At 30.1% G+C, this 19,868-nt stretch overlaps 1 protein-coding gene across 1 annotated transcript; it reads left to right on the plus strand.

Annotated features, from left to right (window-relative positions):
• The first annotated feature begins 859 nt into the window (after positions 1-859).
• LOC112097837 (disease resistance protein RGA2-like) lies at positions 860-3,025 on the plus strand. The gene has a single exon (XM_024183421.1). It carries the CDS (start codon positions 860-862, stop codon positions 3,023-3,025), a length of 2,166 nt encoding a protein of 721 aa, XP_024039189.1.
• Positions 3,026-19,868: the final 16,843 nt, after the last annotated feature.

Consider the following 19,868-nt stretch of genomic DNA (forward strand, 5'->3'; position numbering starts at 1 on the left):
AAAATGCAAAAGTCATAAATTTAGGTTCGCTATAAACACAAAATAAAATAAAATTGTGGATGCCAACAATAAAGACTATAATGTAGGAACTATAAATTTGTATAGGCTTTAGCATAATATTTTTAAAATTAAGGGGACGAACGTAAAACATACATCGAATTCGGTATATTTTCATTTCATCCCTTACAATATTATTTTTTTTCCCTTTTTTTTTTGTTTTTGAGGGGACGTCAGGGCCTCTTACGTCATCATCTCGTTCCGCCTCTGCTGAAGCCCAAAAGTTATGTGACTCACTTAAATAAGGGTTATTTTAGCTTTTTTTTTTTTTAAATTAGGGATCAAGGGTGTATTAAGGAAAAAATAAATTATATACTAATTTCAAGTATTAAAAAACTATGGATCTCAATGTTATTTTACTATAAGCATATAAGAGTTTTTTTGAGAGTGAGGCCGAGCTCCATGCCGCCCGCCTAAAAATAAATATAATTATTAGATAGATGACATAAATTAATTTTACTCATTTATTTATTAATCGTGTGGATTTTTCCAAACTCAAGCCGGGGTATCTGTAAATTGTTTTCCAAGGAATGCTATGGCCATCTAAGAATTTATATAAACAAGATCTTTTAGACATAAAATAAATAAAGGCCATGTGACAACAGCCGTGAAGTGCGGAAGCAGGCACCATTGATTAATCTTTAAAATAAAATAATACTCGTTAACTGGCTTATTGCGTGCATCTTCTATTCTTCTGAACATTTTGACAAATTAAACACATCAACACATTTGTCCACTTTTGACTTTCAGCAACGTGGTTGAAGCGATCGTTTCCATTGCATTGGAGCTGCTAAATTCATCGATGGCTGTCGTGGGTGGTATCATCGATCGCCAAGAACTTAAAAAGCTTAAAGAAAATTTTGAAGCCATTCACTCTATGCTTCTAGATACAGAAGAAGAACAAACAGAAACTATGAAGCAGCCACGTGGGAGAGTACTTTGGGTACAAAAGCTCAAAGAGGCATCCTACGACTTGGAAGACGTGTTGGATGAGTTGATCACTTCAAGGCTCAAACTGAAAATCGAGTGTGCTGAGAAAATTGATAAGAAAAAGAACAAGGTACGTTGCTTGTGCTTCGGCTTCAAACAAGTCTTTTTGCGTTGTGGTACTGCATTTAAGATAAAAGCAATCAACAAAAGGCTAGGTGATATAATTGCCATAAAGAAACACATGTTTAATTTTACTTCCTTACTTGATGAATCTGAGAAAAGCAAATTGTTATATGAGAGTAGTAAAGTACAACAGGGTGGAATAGGAATAAAGACAATTTTGCATAAATTTGGGAATCTCTTGTGCTTAAGAAGAGCAAGAAAAGAAAGGGGAAGTAGTATTTTAGATATTGAGATGGGGAAGCTAAATGAGCTTGAAAATGATCCTTTAGCCCCTCTGCTATTAAGTTATAATGATTTTCCTCCAATGATAAAATTGTGTTTCTTGTATTGTGCTGTCTTTCCAAAAGACTACAATATAGAGAAAGATGAATTGATCAAATTATGGATGGCTCAAGGTTATATTAGGCCGATAGGAAATAAAGAGATGGAAGTAATTGGTCAAGAATATTTTGATTACTTAGCCACACGATCATTCTTCCAAAAGTTTGATAAAGATGATGAGGATAATGTTACAAGGTGTAAAATGAGTGATGCAGTGCATGATTTTGCACAATTTCTTACCAAACACGAATATTTTTCAATTGAAGCAGATGGTTCTGAGGAATCGTTGACAAAAACTTCTCTAGAGAAATTTCGTCATTCAATGTTGGTGCTTGGCAGACGTGCTTCATTTCCTGTTTCTATATTCAAAGCCAAAAAGTTACGTAGTCTTTTAATTCATAGCGAATTTGAAGTCTCTTTTCATGTCCTGCAAGGCTTATTTGATCATTTGACATGTTTGAGGGCATTAAAAATTACTGGAAAGGTTTCTTGGGGTCAGAATTCAATCTACGCAATTCCTAAAGAGATAGAAAAATTGGTACATTTAAGATATCTTAAATTGTCCCTGCTAATGAGGGAAGAATTGCCCGACATAGTATGTGAATTATTTAATTTGCAAACCTTAGAGGTGGAGCACTGTCCTCGCTTGAAAAGATTACCCCAAGGAATAGGAAAGTTAGTTAATCTGAGGCATTTGATATATTATTACAGTAATTTAGATTACATCCCCAAAGGGTTTGAGAGATTGACTTGTCTTCGGACGTTAACTGAGTTTGTAGTGAGTGGTGGTAAATATAGTGGCAAAGCATGTAACATCGAAGGTCTCAGACACTTGAACCACCTCGGAGGGGTTTTTCGAATTACTGGATTGGGAAATTTGACTGATGTTGATGAGGCTGAAAATGCAGAGCTTGAGAAAAAGAGGAATGTAGTTGATTTGGGATTGTGGTTCGATAAGGATGAAGAAGGAGGAGAAGCGGACCACGAAGAAATTATCGAAGCCTTAAAACCACATTCAAATCTAGTGGCATTAGACATACTTGGCTTTAAAGGCAAGATTACATTCCCTAAATGGATAATGTCATTGAACAATCTGAAGTCTTTGCATCTCAGAAGTTGTGAGAAGTGTGAGATTCTGCCTCCGCTGGGAAAACTGCCATCCCTTGAAACACTCTATATAGCGGGTATGAGTGGGAAAAGAGTGGGTGATGAATTTTTCGGAATAGGAAGTGATTGTAATATTGCCTTTCCTAAATTGAAATTTCTGAGAGTTGTGCATATGTTTGAATGGGAAGAGTGGGGTTTTGGCATAACACGGAGTAATGTAAAAGAAGATGTTATGGTAATGCCGTGTCTAAATTACTTGGATATTCAGTTTTGCTTCAAATTGAAGGCCCTCCCAGGATACCTCCTTGAGATCACGGCATTGGAGAAACTGGAGATTCTTTGTTGTCCTATTTTAGAACAACGATACAGAAAGGGGACCGGAGAGGATTGGTCAAAGGTTAGCTCACGTTCCTACCATCACAATTAATCGTCAATATGTCCAAGGCATTTCTTCTCTTCGGTTTTCAATTTAATGAGAATGACATTTAGTCTCTCTTACAACTAGTTTTTAACATTACCTGATAGACATTTAGTACCTCATTTTATCGCTTGAGTTAAAATACCCAAAAAAAAAAAAATTTGAAAGATATCTTAATATTTACCTTTTAAAGGTGTGTTTTTCTGGCACCGTTTGGACACCACGAACGAAGTGAGGTATTAACATAAAAATCTTGGAAGGACTAAAATGATAAAACAAGTTCTAAGAGAGACTAAAATATCACTCCTAAAAGATTGAAATAACAAAATACTATTTCAAGTACTCTTATCTTATGATGACTTCAAACAGTCTCACTGGACTAGTCATTCTGTCCTTAACAATGCCACGCCAAATTTGAATTCTCTTAAGCGGCCGCCATTATTCCTGTAGCATCACTCGCAGGTAGTTTTCTATGTAGCTTATTTTTTTCTTTTTTGGTTTGAAATCTCATCGAGGGTAGATGAAAACACTTTGAATTTTAGATGGCTATTACTTTTTATTTTGTAAACTCTTTTATTCTGTTCCGTGCGGTTTACGTTTTGTCTTGTGATTGCTGGAAGAGAAATAATAGAACAGATGAAGCTTTTGAAACTTATAGCTAGTCCAGTGTTTCTGGATTCGATAAGAGACTATGGCTACAACAAGATGAGTGAACAATATCAATTTTTATTGGATCCAGTATTTGGGTCACTCCACTCAAACACAAAATGAAAAATTGAAAATTGTCTCAACTGTTATAATGTAATTAAAAACCGCTATACTTTTAGTTCAGTGCTTTATATAAAAGAATGAAACATATACATGAATCGAAGAAAGTTAATAGAAGTATTTGTCATTTACATAGCTCTGGTCGCCATCTCCTCCAACCATGGGAGTGGGAAGTGAATTGGGCAAATTTTGTGTCTCGCCGTAGGGCGTCTCATCGAACTTCCATTTATTAGGTTGAGCCTCTGCTTCTTCGATTCAAGCTGGCTTCAATGGTATATAATAATTTGATTTTGAATAATGCATATATATAATTCTTCAACGTTTTAGTTCATCAATATATTTTGACAGTCTATAATATTATTTAATAAATCATGACACTGAGATGAGGTCCGGGTAAGTATGATTATGAGTGCTCGAGTCGAGGAATCTTAAGAAATGTTGTAGTAATTTGAAATATGTAAGTGTTTTTTTTTTCTTGTTTTCAATGGAAAGCATATTAACAGGAAATCTTAATGATCTTAAGAAACGATATAATATTCCACGAGTACTTATTTTTTAAAATTAATATTTTACGTTTGATCTCATATCTTCCTAGTATATACACACACACGCACTCACTTTTTAAAAAAAAAAATTAGCGGGCCATATAATCAGGAGGCTTTTATTAAAAATAAAATAAAAACATAACAGAAAAATCTACTACTAGGGGGACATAATATGAGTCTTGCGTACTCCTTGCAAGACTGTAGCAGTGAAGCTAAAAAGGAGATAAAAATAAAATGAAAAATATGAAAGCCTCTTTGCTCCACTACTAAATCGATTTCTATGGGAATCATTAGCATGTTGAGAAAGAAATTTCCGTATATCAGGAAGGGGACCACTCCATCGGACAAAATTAACAAGTGGAACCCCAAATTGACCAAACAATTAGCACAATAATTGTGAGAAAATTTGAATGTCATTTGAGATATCATCAATTACAATTCAACCAACAATTTTAAAGCATCCAAACAGAAGGGTTACCATGACGAAGCAGATGCATAACAAGCACTGAATCACAAAATAACCCCAAATTGGCACAGCACTATGTTTATTATGAGTGATTGACAATATACAAGTTTTTTCATAAAGTTTTAATATAATTTCTTTTAAAGTTTTTTATTTAAATTTTAATTCTTAAAATAAATTTACCAATCCAAAACGACACAGAATATCAATTATCAAATCTTCTGACAAGTTTTGTGCCATTGTTTTATGGAAACAGTAAGAATAACTATTGCTAGCACTCCAATCCTTTAGCAGAACGAATAAATAAATGCACCATAACTTTTCTTTTCTAATAAGCAAAAGAAAGTACTTGATGGCTATAAAGTGCCAATATTCGTTTGGCCCTATATATTGAGTTAAGTTTCTACTTAATTAGTATATTTTAAAAAATAACTCAAGACATTTCTGTTGTTGAATATGTGATATTCATGCTCTTTTTGTTTTTTTTTTTTTACTTTTTCAATAATACTCTTACTGTAATTTTAAAGTAATGTTTAATATCTTTGTAAATAATTATTTACAAAAAAAATAATCCAGCAAATTAATCATAAAAGTAAAGTAATAACACAGATTTTACATTGTTATATTATTTATCGATTAGGAGCACAATAATATAGAAAGAGAAAGAAAGAAAGCAAATAAGAGGCATAGTATCTAGAGGGCAATTTTATTCAATCTCAAATATATACAAATAAGAAGCAAAAACCTCCTTTTATAGTGATACAACCATGGTAAGTAATACATCATGATTACAAGAGATAACAATCTTCAAATTAGGGAGATATTGGGAGTTATAAGAGAGGAAGTTACTTGTGAGGAGATAGAATGTTGTTTTGATGAATATCCACATAAATTATAATAATTTCATAACACTCCCCCTTTGATATTCATCATACAAAGAATGTGCCTAATTAAAACCTTTGATAGTAAAAACTTATTGGGAAAAAGACTAATTGAAGAAAAAGAGTATATTATTCATCTATATTTTATGGAGGTGCAAACTACCTCATTAAAACCTTATTAGGAAAAATCCATTAGGACAAAAGCTTAGTGAAGGAAAAAGAGTACAGTGCATTTAGTCCTTCATATCAATAACTCCCCTTGTTAAATATGCTCCCCCTCAAAATGAAATGGGTGCTTCAAAAATCAATCATAATTTGTTATAAATAATACTACTTTGGTGAAATAATCTGCAAGATCAACACCATCTCTTGAAAGCTTGAAAACATATAATAAAGTAGAGATATCATATCTTGAAATTGAAGAATATTACCATGCATATATCTATATAATTTTGTTGATCTTCTTAAATAAAACCAAGCTTCAGTATTCAAATCAAGGAAAAAGTATATTTACACTATTTTGACATTTTTCAAGTTTATGGTGAACATATTTTAATTTGTAATTATGCAATTTTTCAATGCCTTTGTAGGCACAAGTTGGAATAAAATATAGTTCTTCGGGACTAAAATATATACAACACATTTTAAAGCAAATCAATTTTTGAATATGAAATACTTCTTCTATGTCTATAGTATCAGCATTCCACTTTATTAATTTCAATTCATAAAGAGAGTAATTCTTTCATTTTAAGATTTTTCAGCTTAAATTTTATTCTTAAAGAAACAAATTCATAAGCTTTTCAGGAGTCTTTTCATGATGAAATCATCAATACATTTTGCAAAGATTGCAAATTTAATTGTCTAGTTTTTAATAAAACCACATAGCAAAGTGGATTATGACATATCAAACTTATAATAAATTCACTCAGGTGATCATGCTTTTATAAGTATAGATTGTTATAATATACACAACTATGATTATAGTTTTATCAATAACATATAAGATGCAAGCTTTTTGATTTAATACTTCAAGTACTTGTTTCGAGCATTTTATCTTTCAAGGATAAGTACATAAATTCTTCAATTTAATTTTGACACTATAGTTTAGATTCACATTTATTAATAAATTTTTTGACTTCAGGCGTATGGACTACAAGTTCAAAATTCTTCAAATTTTACTAATCAATTTTACGTCCTCTAGCATATGGACCGTAGGTCCAAATATTTTACAATTTTGGCCAATCATATAATTTGATGATTTTCACATTTTTTTTATTTAGGATCCTTAAAATTTTATCATAACAACTAAATTTTATTGCAAAATATTATGTCAATTTCAATTTCTCTCTTGTACCAAGTATCAAGATTAATTAAAATCTCTCATTTTCAATATATAGGCCCAATTGAGATATTTTAAAACTTCTAATACATATGCCTCTACAACGGCTAAAGATATCTTTTTTTTTATGTGCACACGTGTCTTTTCTAGGGCAATTTGAATCTCTTTACTTTTTTACTGTCTACCTCTTCAAGGTTATTTGAGATTCATAACTAGCTGGTACAATACATCTCTCTGGGAGCAAGATATTCAATAATTTAATTATAGATCAAATGTGTTTGCTATTTGTACAAACATGGCCTCTTCAGGAGCACCAAACCATTTTTAAAGATTTTATCATCTTCCTAAGATTTAAATTATTTGTACCAATTGATCTATTATAAAGTTATTTGAATTATATAGTATTTATTTGCTTAAAATGCTTTGAATCTTAATGTATTATTTTTGTTATAAGGTGGAGTTCCGGAGGTTGAGATTTTTACTTGGGAGGAGATAATTTCTAATGATGATGAGAGGCACAAGCGTTGAGCAGCATGACATGAACCTTTTTTATTTTTAATTTGGAATTAGACATGAACTTGTTATTTACTTATTTTACATGAGAGTATTTTGACTCTTTTATGAACTATTTTTTGAGTTGTTGAACATTTTAAGATTTTCATGTGTTGTATTGATAATTGGTGTCATAATTATGAATTTATGATATGTTGGATGTTGTTTAGATTTATTGTGTTATTGAATATGATTTTTGTTTATATAGATTAAATGAGTTTAGGTTAGAAATTGGATGAATTTAGGTAGTAGAAAGTAGATTGAAACAATTTTTATTTATTATTTGTGCAAAATTTGTATTGTTAGTATGTTATAAGTTTGTATTTGACTATTTTCTTTTGTTAAGCTTGAGATTTATCTTGTAGTATGATACACAAGAAATATGAATGCATGTTGTTGGTTGATATTTGGGTGATAAAAATGAAAGAAAAAATTGAAAGAAGATTTTGGGGGCTTAGAAACCCGGATAAAAAAACCCCGACCCGGGACATGAGCCCGGCCCGCACATGCAAAAGCCAGGTTTTGCCCAGGTTTGGGCATCAATTTTTGTCATTCGGTCTGAACTCGGGTAGCACCAAACTTGGACCGGACTCGGGGTTTTGCCAAGCCTAATACATTTTAGCTGAAACTTGGTGTTAGTGCTTCAATTTTTGGTTCAAGGTAATTCCACACTAAGAGAATATGAAAGTTGTAACAAAGTTACTTCTTTGTCGAAGTTACAGCTAGTGTAAAGAGAAATGAGCACATGTTCTCATGCAAGCATAAAGAGAGAAATAGAGAGGAACGAAACAGAGACAGGCAGGATGAGACAAGATAAATTCAAGGCAATAAGCCAAAAAAACTCTTAAAGCCAAAACAGAGGGATACCAGGCATGCAAGTGAAATAAGTGAAGCCGACAAGCGTCATGACGTTCTTGAATCTTGATGCCTATAATTTATTGATGCTACCGCAAGTGTTTGGTGAGGTAGAAAAGAAGAATGACCAAACAATTGGAACTCATTGTTTCTCATCATCAAACTTCAAAAAGTAGATAATCTTCACAAGTACAAAAAAATTAAGAAAATTCATTTTTTATTAGCAAATCAAGGAGTTACAGATCTACAAAAGTTTTCACACTCTGTTCATTCTCATCAACATATAAATTATTCTACCTACATACAATTATAATCGAAAGATGTATTTAACCAAATTTGTGCACCTTCATCTATTAATACGCCTTGGAAGAGGCAAAATATCAATCAAGTTGCATGCATTTCTAAAAACATTTCATTGTTTTAATATAACAATAAATCAAACAAATTAATTGACCTTGGCCTTAACCTTGCAATTTCAAACTCAAGCCCCAGAGCTTCAGTATCAAGAAAGTACTCAATCAACTTTTCAACAGTATTCGATAAAACCCAAGATTAATCCAACCCATTACCATATCAGACATGATAATAAGAAATGCAATGTTAAACAACTATAAATTATAGGATGAAGATTCAAGAACTCCGTGTATATATATATAAAATTTTACTTGGCGAAGATTTGATATTGATGCTACTTCATGAAATCTTGGCTGTCGATTAGGGATGATTTTCACAGCCACTGAGAATGCCGCCTCCAAGAATGCCACCACCAACAAGAGAGAAATTATTATGGTTGATAAGGGTAATTTTGATGAAGTTATAACGGCCAAAGGAGAAGAAATTCAATGACGACGAGGAGGAAGAAATATCGTGAAGGAGAAGAACAAGGCTGGCTGAGTATTCTTCTGCTTGTGTAATTAGAGATATTTGAGGGTATTTTAGACATTACTCTTGTCAAAAGGCATATAGTGATAAATTTAAGGTATGAGGGTATAACGACATTAATACGCAAGTTTCAAGGTATACCAGCGGTAAATTCCTGTCTCTCGTCTGCTAATCGCATCTTTCTCTCTTTCGACTCTCTAATTTCTCTCTTGGATTTGGTTACCAAGCACATAAAATTGAAGCCACCATCTCGCTCATAACAAACAACTAGTCGGATCCATCAAACTGTTGCTGTCATCTTGAGCCATTCAAGTAACTTGAACACATCATCTTCTCGTAAATTCTCTTTCATTTTCGAATTAAAGACAAGGTAAGGATGTAATCTTGAGTTTTTTGTTTTTTGTGATGACTACAGAAAATGCTATATGAAACAATTAGGGATTTATGTGCTATATTATTATTTTTTTTCTCTTTGTTAAACAAGTAGGCATTTATCAATTTTGAGTGAAAAATGGTGTTTAGATGATGAAATATTGATGGTCAAGAGATGATTCACGGTTTGGAAGCATGAAATTGGCAACAAAAGACATAAGAAAATGTTGGGTTGTAGTGAGAGAGAGGTGTGGGTTTCGGGTTTTAGAGAGAGAAGATGAAAAAACAAAGGAAGAAGATGATGAATAAGCAAATCCAGCTAGCCGCTTAGACCAAACGGCTAACCACACGGTTGTGGCAGATTTTGTGCCTTACAAGTAGTCGATTTCACGCATTCATCATGGATACTACAGATGATACAAGTGCAAGACCTAATCGGAGAGCGTAGTACACTTTTTGTAAGTATAAATTAATTGACATCTTTTGAGTTCTTATGTTAGCAACCATTTTAAATACACTTCTGTATTCGAATTTTGGTTACGTTGAAGTGAAGGGGATTGAGTTGCCATTAAAAATTAAAGTATTTTGGTCTTTATAAACAAAGCGCTTTTGTGGAATAGACCTAAGAAGATGCTAATCTTCTTAATAAAATTTTTTAAAAAAAAATTCTATTACTCTTGGTGCAACAAATTTCCTAGTCCCAAAACCTTGTCATAGAAATAAAAAGAAAAAAAAAAGAAAACAGAAAAAGAGTGAAAATCTCTTCGGTCAACCAAATTACTCAAATTCGTAAAATAATATAATACTTGAACCTTAAAAATAAAAGCTCTATATATTAATATATACACAGTGATAAACACAATTAAGAAATTGCTATCTAAGCCCACTCGAAATTTTATCATACAATCGTATATTTATCACCTGATGTACGTATATTGTAATTTGGATACGTTATTTAATTATATTTATATTGTGTATATTTACCACATTATGTACGTATATAAAATATAACGTATATTGTGTAAACTCTACTATAAACAATTAATATTTGGTCATATTTCTTTTGGCAAATAACCCCCTGGGATTTCTTCTTTATCGCAACATGAAATTGAAGACATTTAAAAGGTTTTGAAACGTTATTTTTATTGAAAGGAGTTGCCATTTTTAATTTTGGTTGCAAATAATAATTCCTTGGTGGTTACAATATTTTTAAATATCCCCATTAAGGCTGTAGGGGCTACAAATCTTCATTCTAGATCTGTAACATATGACTATGAATTATATATAAATGAGCTATTTTTCTTTATCTTTGGATATATTATATACTCTATTGTTTTCTCCGAAACTCTACGATAAACAATTAATATTTTTCTTTGCAACTTCGACATTCAAAGACTTGGTTTATTCTTCAGGTAAATCGTTCTTAGGAAGAAGAGCGGCATGAAGATATTTGGGTTGTATTTTGGAGCTGCGAAATATGGACAATATCCGCCCGTGGGGAGGGCTCTTTGACATTTGGGTTGTATTTTGGACATTTGTGAATTTACTATAATCTAAACATAAATAGAACGTCAAACTCTATTTATTAACAACGAATTTAATTTATTTAATCATAAGATAACTTGTATTTATGTCTTATGTGAATCCATATAATGATCGTATAAAATACATATAATATGATTAAATGAACTTTATTCAAAATTTTTTTCGCAAATTAAAGATATCTGAAAATGTCTCAAGTATCATATTAATTAGAAAATAAATAAATCAATATGATTTAAAGGGCACATAATCCCAAGAATATATGCATCAAAGTAAGAAACATATTAACTAAGGAGTGATAATGCATTTATTAATATTCAATTTCCTATTTAACAACTAAGATTCTTTTATTTTTTTATTCTATCAATTTATTATTGCATAAAAAAATTGCGGGTGAGTATATTTGAACTCATTAAATCAGTCTTTATACCCTAAATCAATAAATAATTTTATTACAAATTACTTAAAACCCCTTTTAATTTCTTGGATACCCGAAAAGTAAAATTACCATTCTAGATGGAGGATAAATCTTCAAAACAGCCTTAACGCATCTTATTTGTTCATACAAACACAAGTTATTAAACAACAATGGATGCTGAACCAGAGTGTCAAACTTAGTTTCTAATTGTCAAATTCTTCCCATTAGACATCTAGACTGTTTTACAGTCAGTGACATAGACAGAAAATCAAATTAGTGGGGGTAGAATGACCGGCATGAAATATAAAGAAAGAAAAAATTTACCGTCTTATTTATCTATTTTTCTAATTTTTTTAGTATTTCTCCTTACATATGTCTTAATAACATATTTAGTTTGATGAAATAAAATAAGAGGATATGAGAGATAAGGAGAATGGGGGAAATAAATAAGGGAAAAATAGATGAATTCTATATTAAACTAAATAATGAAATTGAGAATGACTCTATTTTGCTCTCATTTTATAATCTCCTGCTCTAGGAACCAGAACTTTAAGAGAAGGCAGTCAAATTGTAAAGATTGACAAGCAGAAATTTTTGTTCTCCTTTTTAAATAAAAAATTCATTTTGATGGATTTTTAATATTAAATTAAACATTTGCTAAATCGGAACAAATATATTAGATCTTAAATCTTGTTTTTAATGGATTTAATTAGGTTTTGGACTTTCAAATTATGAAACTGGACAAGATTTGTGTGTGATTTTAAAATAAAGTTGAACTTGAATTTGATGCATTTAATTAATCAAAAGAAGCAAATTTATAATTTCAACTTCTAAGTAAAACATACCTTTTGAATTTTAGCAGTGGCTACTACGGTAGAGTAGTTGCATCTAGGATACTAATGATGACCAACAAAATATAACAATAATTACAAATTTAATATTTATTTTTATAATTATACGATGGAGCACAACCAACATATTCGGACCGTTGGATTTTTCGGACAGGCCAAAGGCAACTGCTCCCACTGTTCTCTCAGCGGCTCTACCACAAGTCGCTTGTAATTATTCATTCAATAATTATAAATGACACAACATTTGTTAATGACACATAGCATTGGGATTTAAGTTGGTACTCAATTGTTGGAATCTCTAATATTATTGAACATGATTTAATGATCAAATTCAAATCTTGAACCAGTGGCCATGAATGAAAGAATATGACGAAAGGTGTTAAGATGCACATGGATATTGGTATTAGGGATCATGTTTAGGCTATTTACACATCTAAACAATAATCGTTACTATTTTCTGTCACTAATTTTCCAAAAATAATTTTTGCAAAAAGTCATCATATTTGTATATTAAATTAATTTTAAGAAATTTTGCTTTATTCGAGAAAATTGATTTAGTCACTATTAGTTTTGTCGTGGTAAGATAAAGTATGGGTAGCTGTTGCATACATGTTCTTTTTAAAAGGTAGGAACTTTCTCTAAATGTTAAATTGGGTTTTTTGAGAATACGGAGTAATAATAATATCACCACGAATATAGATGATACTCTGTAGCATGACCAATTGATCAAAAAAAGAAAAATTTTATTGTTAAATGACTTCTTAAATGATTATAAATTGAAAATATTTTTTACATTATAACTTAACTTATTACGAGATTTATCTTACTTAAGAAATAGATTGTAAAATAATTAATTTTTCTAATTTATGATTCTTTGTAATTATTATTATATATTTTATATTATTAACAATATTATACATAATTTTTTTACCAAATTGACGGCTCACCCCATATCTCCAACATTATTTAATTTTAATCAACTTGTTCGTAGTGCAGATGTGGGATGGAGATCTATAAGAGGAGCAGGGGCTGCAGACACCAGAAGAATTAAAAGAATCTCCTTTAAAAATGTATAAATATATCTAATATGGAGTTACTAAGAAATCATGTGAGACATTAAGGACATGTTTGGTACCATTTTTTGGCAAACTGTTTTTCGTTTTATGACAGCATTAATGCGTAAAACTTGTTTGGCGGATGTATTTTTTGAATTACAAACAAAAAATACAAAATTGAATAGTTCTTGGTTTCCCCCTTTTGTTTCATTAAGTTAAAGATCGTTAAATTTTCAAACCTATACCCTTAGAATTTGGAAAACCCTCAAATTTTCAAGAAGAAATGCCAAAACTTTTTCTTAACCATAATACCTTTTCAATATAGTAATTAGAAAATTGACATTAAAAGTTTTAATTAATACAAATATAATATAAATAATATAACCTGTGTAGTAGACTAATAGCATTAAAGTATTTTTAACATTTAAAATAATATTAAAATTTTAAACTACGATAATATAACAGGTGTACAAATACAGAAAGATACATTAAGTCATAATAGATTTAAAACTCACGGACTGTTGATTTACTGGCCATTTAAATTATTCAATAAACACGTAATGTTCACTGAAGATTGCTTGCGTATTTTTCAATTTGAAATGTCGAATATGACAACATCAAATTTTGGCATGCTGTTAACATTTTGTAAAACTACCTAAACATTTAATGTATGTGCATGGAGCTGGGTAACATAGTTTAACATTAATGGGCAATTTATGTTCTCAAATAAGAAAGATTTTGAGAGCTAATAGTATCATATAATCAACTGTGTGGATCAGCCATCGTTGGCTAAACTACAGACCAGCGAATACTTGATTTTGCACCCGTTTGATCACTCCAAAAAATAAACATATATAAAAAGGAGAAAAAGTGGCCACTTGAAATTCTTCAATAATTGGAGAAATACAGATAATTAAGATCAGTAACGCTCAAAATAAATGTTTCAAAGAAATAATAGACAAATGATAAGAACTGAAACCTAAATCATTTGGGTCCTCTTAATTAAAAGAGTAATTATTTCAATGAACTTGTTTGTGGATGTGGGGTTGGAGGTTGATAAATTTCTATCTCAAACTCAGGGTCAAGAGAATAGTAAGGGGCTGCCGACACAAAAGGAACCAAAAATGAAGACAAAGCCATCACTACTCCAACTAGAAGTTCCTACAATATAAGAAAAGTTTGTCCAAAATTAATTTCCTCTACCAATTTGTGGTTTCAATCCCGAAAAGCTTATCCAAAACACTTCTCTATCTCAGAAAATTTTCCAATCAAATTCAAGAAGTAAAAAACCCAAGCATAAACATTTGCTTCTACATGATAGTCATAATTTGAATTGGTTATTGTGAGTAATGCTAAATATTTCAACATTTAAATCTTAATTTAAGTCCCAATTGATATGGTTTTCATCTATTAGATGGTAGTTAAGTAATTTTAATTCTCAATTAATATGGTTTTCATCCCAACATTTCCGAAACTAATTTTTGCCAAAAGTCATCATATTTGTGCATTAAAACTATTTTAAACAATTTTTTCTTTGTAATCACCATCAATTTTATAAAGTATGGATTGCTATTGTATACATATTCTTTTTAAAAGGCATGACTTTTCTCTAAACGTTAATCATGTTTCTTTTTTCTTTTCTTTTCTTTTTTTTGAGAAAAGTGAGGAATAATAATATCGCCAGCATTTTAGATAACGGTATATGACATGATTAACTGAAAAAGAAAAAAAAATTATTGTTAAAAGACTTCTTAAATAATTATATATATTGAAAATATTTGATATGTTATAACTTAACTTATTATAAAATTTATCTTTATAATGTAATAGATTGTAAAATGATTAATGTTTCCAATAGTTAAAAGACTTCCTTTTAAGTTTTCGTTTGGATTTGCTGGCTTTTGTGGCTTCAATTAATGTTGTGATGAGGACTACGGCCTAATTTTGTTCATGCATGCATGGTTTGGCTAAATTTGCAGTACACATAGATGAAATTTGCCTCGAGTGAGTTGTGGACCAATGTGATTGTGATCAAGTGACACTCTTTTTTAATAGCCAATTCAGCACTTTATTTTTTTTTTTCACCCACAATTACTTCACCGGGATTGGATCAATAATGCCTCGGTGAATTCATTAATTAAAGCATATAAAATGTATTTCTAATTTCAAAAGGCATCTAGGACTTTATTCTCTGCTTCACTTCTAAATTAAGGGTCTTCCTACTATGCAACCGGTGTATGCATGGTTCACTGTGACATGACATAAAGCCAATTAAATTATGACATGTGTGCAATAAGCATAGCAAAGTAACCGGTTATTTCGGTTGAATTCACAACTGCCCTTGTTTGTGTGTTTGTGTTCCAAGTTGCATACACCATGTCACAAGTTCTCTAGTTACTCTCTTATTATCACAACTGTTGCTCAATAATGTCACAGGTAATACACTACATGTCACAAGTACTGTAATTGCACTTTTTCGTCTTAAGTGGCGAATTGAGGTACAAATTTTGTAAGAAACGTTCCAATAAAATAAAATATTTAATTAATTTAATTAGAATAAAATTATTTTGTGAAAGAAATTAAAATTTAATTTTGAATGATTTTGACCAAAATTTAAGTTATTTTATGTGTTTAAGAAAATGAATTGTAATTGTTTTAATTAATTGGAAATAATTAATAAATTATGCAACAAAAAAAAAAGCAAACGGTTAGTTTTGGATAGATTCGAATATCTCCCTCCACCAAACTGCAAAAAATTATTAAAAATCACTAAATCATTTATTTTTTAACTTAAAAAATCTGAAACTCGTATTTTTATATTTGTGCCCTTATAAATTATAAATGTTAAAATATAAATAATATTATATATTATCATAACCTAAATTGTGTTTAATAGAATACAACCCTTTAATATTATAAATTAGTACATGTTAATTAATTTTATTGTAGTTTATAATGTTTTTTTTATAAAACAATATTCATAAAAATTATGAAAATAAATAATTTTAATTTAAAAAATAAAAAGATAAAAATAATAATTGTCCATAACTATATTATCACAAGTTATAGAAATAGGTAATAATGTTAATTATTAAATTTTATTTAGGTAAAGATAAAAATTAATTAATTAGATATGAATTTTTGGAGAATATCTTTTAATGATATTAGCTACAAAATTAGCTTAATAACTTAATAATGACTGAAAATTTTTATTAAGTTGAAAAAACAAATGACTTAATAAATTAACTTATTGAAATTAGTCAATTAAGTCATTAAATAAAAAAAATGACTCTTTACACTAATATAATCCTAATTCCAATTAAACTTTTTCCAAGTGATATTTTTTTTTTCAATGGATGGCAGCTGAATTGAAATCAACGGAGATAAACAATTTGAATCATGTGGAGTATAAGATTGTAGAGCGAGATTTGGATGCAAGAGGCTTCGAAATTATATCATGAAACCTGTTGAAGAAAATCAAAGTAGTGTTAATGAAGATGCCTTAGAGGTGGTATAAAAACTTTATACTCTAAGTTAGTGTTGGCATAAATATCATTTCTTAATTTAAACAGTGAAACATTGAACCTTAGTATTGTACTATTGTTACACACACACACACACACATATACATATACATACACAAATACATTTGTTGGTGTGTGTGTGTGTATATACTGGATGGATTCTAAACCTAAAAAATAAAAAAATAAAATTTTTTTTTGGCTAATTTAAATATTATTTCTATCACTACATGGCGAACCTATGGATTTAGATTAGGGGAGGCTTGTTTTAATTTAGTAATACATGATAATCTTGTACAAATGATCAAATACATTTAAAAAATAAATAAATGTGGTGTTAGGATTCGAACAAAGGTCCCAATTACTCTAAAACTAGATGAGACCCTTAGTGGTGAAGAAACTAAGCACTGTCTAAACAATAGAGATCCAATAATTTATTAATATGTTTTAAATTATAAGACCTCTTTATAGACTCAAAGTCATTAGGGGAAGGTAATGAACAATAAAATGGAGGACCCAAGACTTTAGATTAGTGGAAACTTGGTTCAATCTAGTAATATAAGATAATCTTGCAAAAATGATCAAATATATTCTAAAAATAATAAATGTGGTTTTTCAGATTCAAACCAACCTCTCCATAATTACTATATTATAGCCATCATGTTTTATTTCACATATTGTTACATTTATTTTAATGTCTTTTTTAGAAGGACCTTGAGGTATGCTTAAAAGGAAAATTAATGGCCTCGAATGGGAATTTGACCATATCTTTTCAGATTTTAGATAAATTTAAAAAAAAAACTGCCTAAAAATTGTATATCACATATTTCAAAATACAATGTCCCAAATCTTTCATAATTAATATTGAGATGAAAACTATGAATAAGTTGGTGGCCACGACATGAGAGTCGGGATGATGACGATGATGGTAACAACAATCTATCATCATTAGAATGAAAATTTTGTATAAAAAAAACTAGGAAGGTAGTTTTGGCCGCAAAAGGATGATCAATGGAACTTTTCATAAGGGTTAAGACGGTAGATTACCTGCCTAAATGTTAATTTTAGTGTTTCTATATGAATATTATTAAAGAAATAATATAAATACATAACAAATATGATTTCAAATGCAATAATAATATTAAAGTTAAAATAATATTAACATGGCTTATGTACATCAATTTAATTAGTCAATGGTTATAATTATGATTGAATTGAAATTGAATTGTAATGGCAATCGTAATTGTAGTTGGAATTGAAATTGAACTTATAATTGTAATTGGGAACCTGTAATTAAAATTGAAATCATAATAATAATTGTAACTGGGATGAAATTGTGATGGTAATTGTAATTATAATTCTATTTTGAGTTAAGGATGGTAAATATTTAGAATTATCCATAATATCCACATTCATCCATATCTAATTTTAGCTGCTTAATATGGATATGGATAACTATGAATATTTGTAGATATTTATTTATTTTTCAAATTCACAAATCATACAAGATATTAATAAGTTAGTAACATGATTATTAATTTGTTTTACATTATAAAATTTTAATTATTGTATTTCCTAAACTCATTAATATTAAAACTTAATTAAATTTATATTTTATAAACAATAATAAATTAACATCACCGGTGTTACTATTCTACCACGATTTGCTACAGTGGTCCCGTCAGAAACAGAGACAAATGTAGTAACTGGTAAAATAATCTGAGTATCTGATAACCCTTATTAGATAGGGTCCACGCTTACCTTCTCTCCCGTTGCCAGCTTCTTCTTTTTTGATTATCCAACCATTGATTTACTTTGAATTAGCATCGAACGGTGCGAAATTTTTTTATAATTTTTTATTCATCCTGATCTATCGATGCACCTGAACCATTGTAGTCATGGCCCTAAATTAATTACCCAAAGGAAGTTTGGCTTTCGGCAGTAATAACATTGAAGGCATTTTGATATTAAATTTTTTTTTAAAGGAAAATTCTTTAAATTAAAAAAAAAAAGAAGAAAAAAAATTGATTTAAGCACCATCAATTATGTCATGGTAGTAATTAAGATGAGGTTGGACACCTGTCCTTTTCAGAAGGCACGCGTGTCGAAGAACGTGTATTATGTGCTTGAGAGAGAAATGAGCAATAACGTCATATTCCTTGCAAATTCTTTGGCATACTCCTTGCAAATTCCATGCAAATTCAAAAAATGTGAATGAGATATGCTGGACACATAATTTGTGGACCCATTTTATCTTCCACGTGATTGGTGTTATTACTTTATTTGTCTTTGTATGTACTATTATTTGTTCTGTGGACCCATTCATGCACCCACGTTTCGAACATGCAATTTAACCGTAGCCATTAATCTTACCTAATCATATGTGCGATAAAACTCTGCCGTCGATCCGTTATATGTAAGTACCAACCATGCGTTATTATTCGATTTGCTACGTTACAAAATCTTATTGATAAGGTCTATCTTACAAAATCTTTGTGGACTCATTTTACCTTCACCTGATTGGTATTGGAAAATGCTTGGTGTAGAGAAATACGAGAGAAAAATGAGAGAAACAATGAAGAAATAGATAGAGAGAGAGTGAGTGAATAGAGAGAGAAAGAACAAAATTAAAATGAGGTCGGATGCTCCATGTTTGTCTTCTTATCTGCAATTATTTTCTCTGTGGACCCATTCATGCACCCACGTCTCGAATATGCAATCTAACCCACGTCTTGAATATGCAATTATTTTTTTTATTATTATTTTGATGAGGAGGTCTCAATAAAGTTCAAATAAATAAATTTTGGT

The sequence above is a fragment of the Citrus clementina genome, unplaced genomic scaffold (genome assembly GCF_000493195.1).
Source record: "Citrus clementina cultivar Clemenules unplaced genomic scaffold, Citrus_clementina_v1.0 scaffold_5, whole genome shotgun sequence".
NCBI classification, from domain to species: domain Eukaryota; kingdom Viridiplantae; phylum Streptophyta; class Magnoliopsida; order Sapindales; family Rutaceae; genus Citrus; species Citrus x clementina.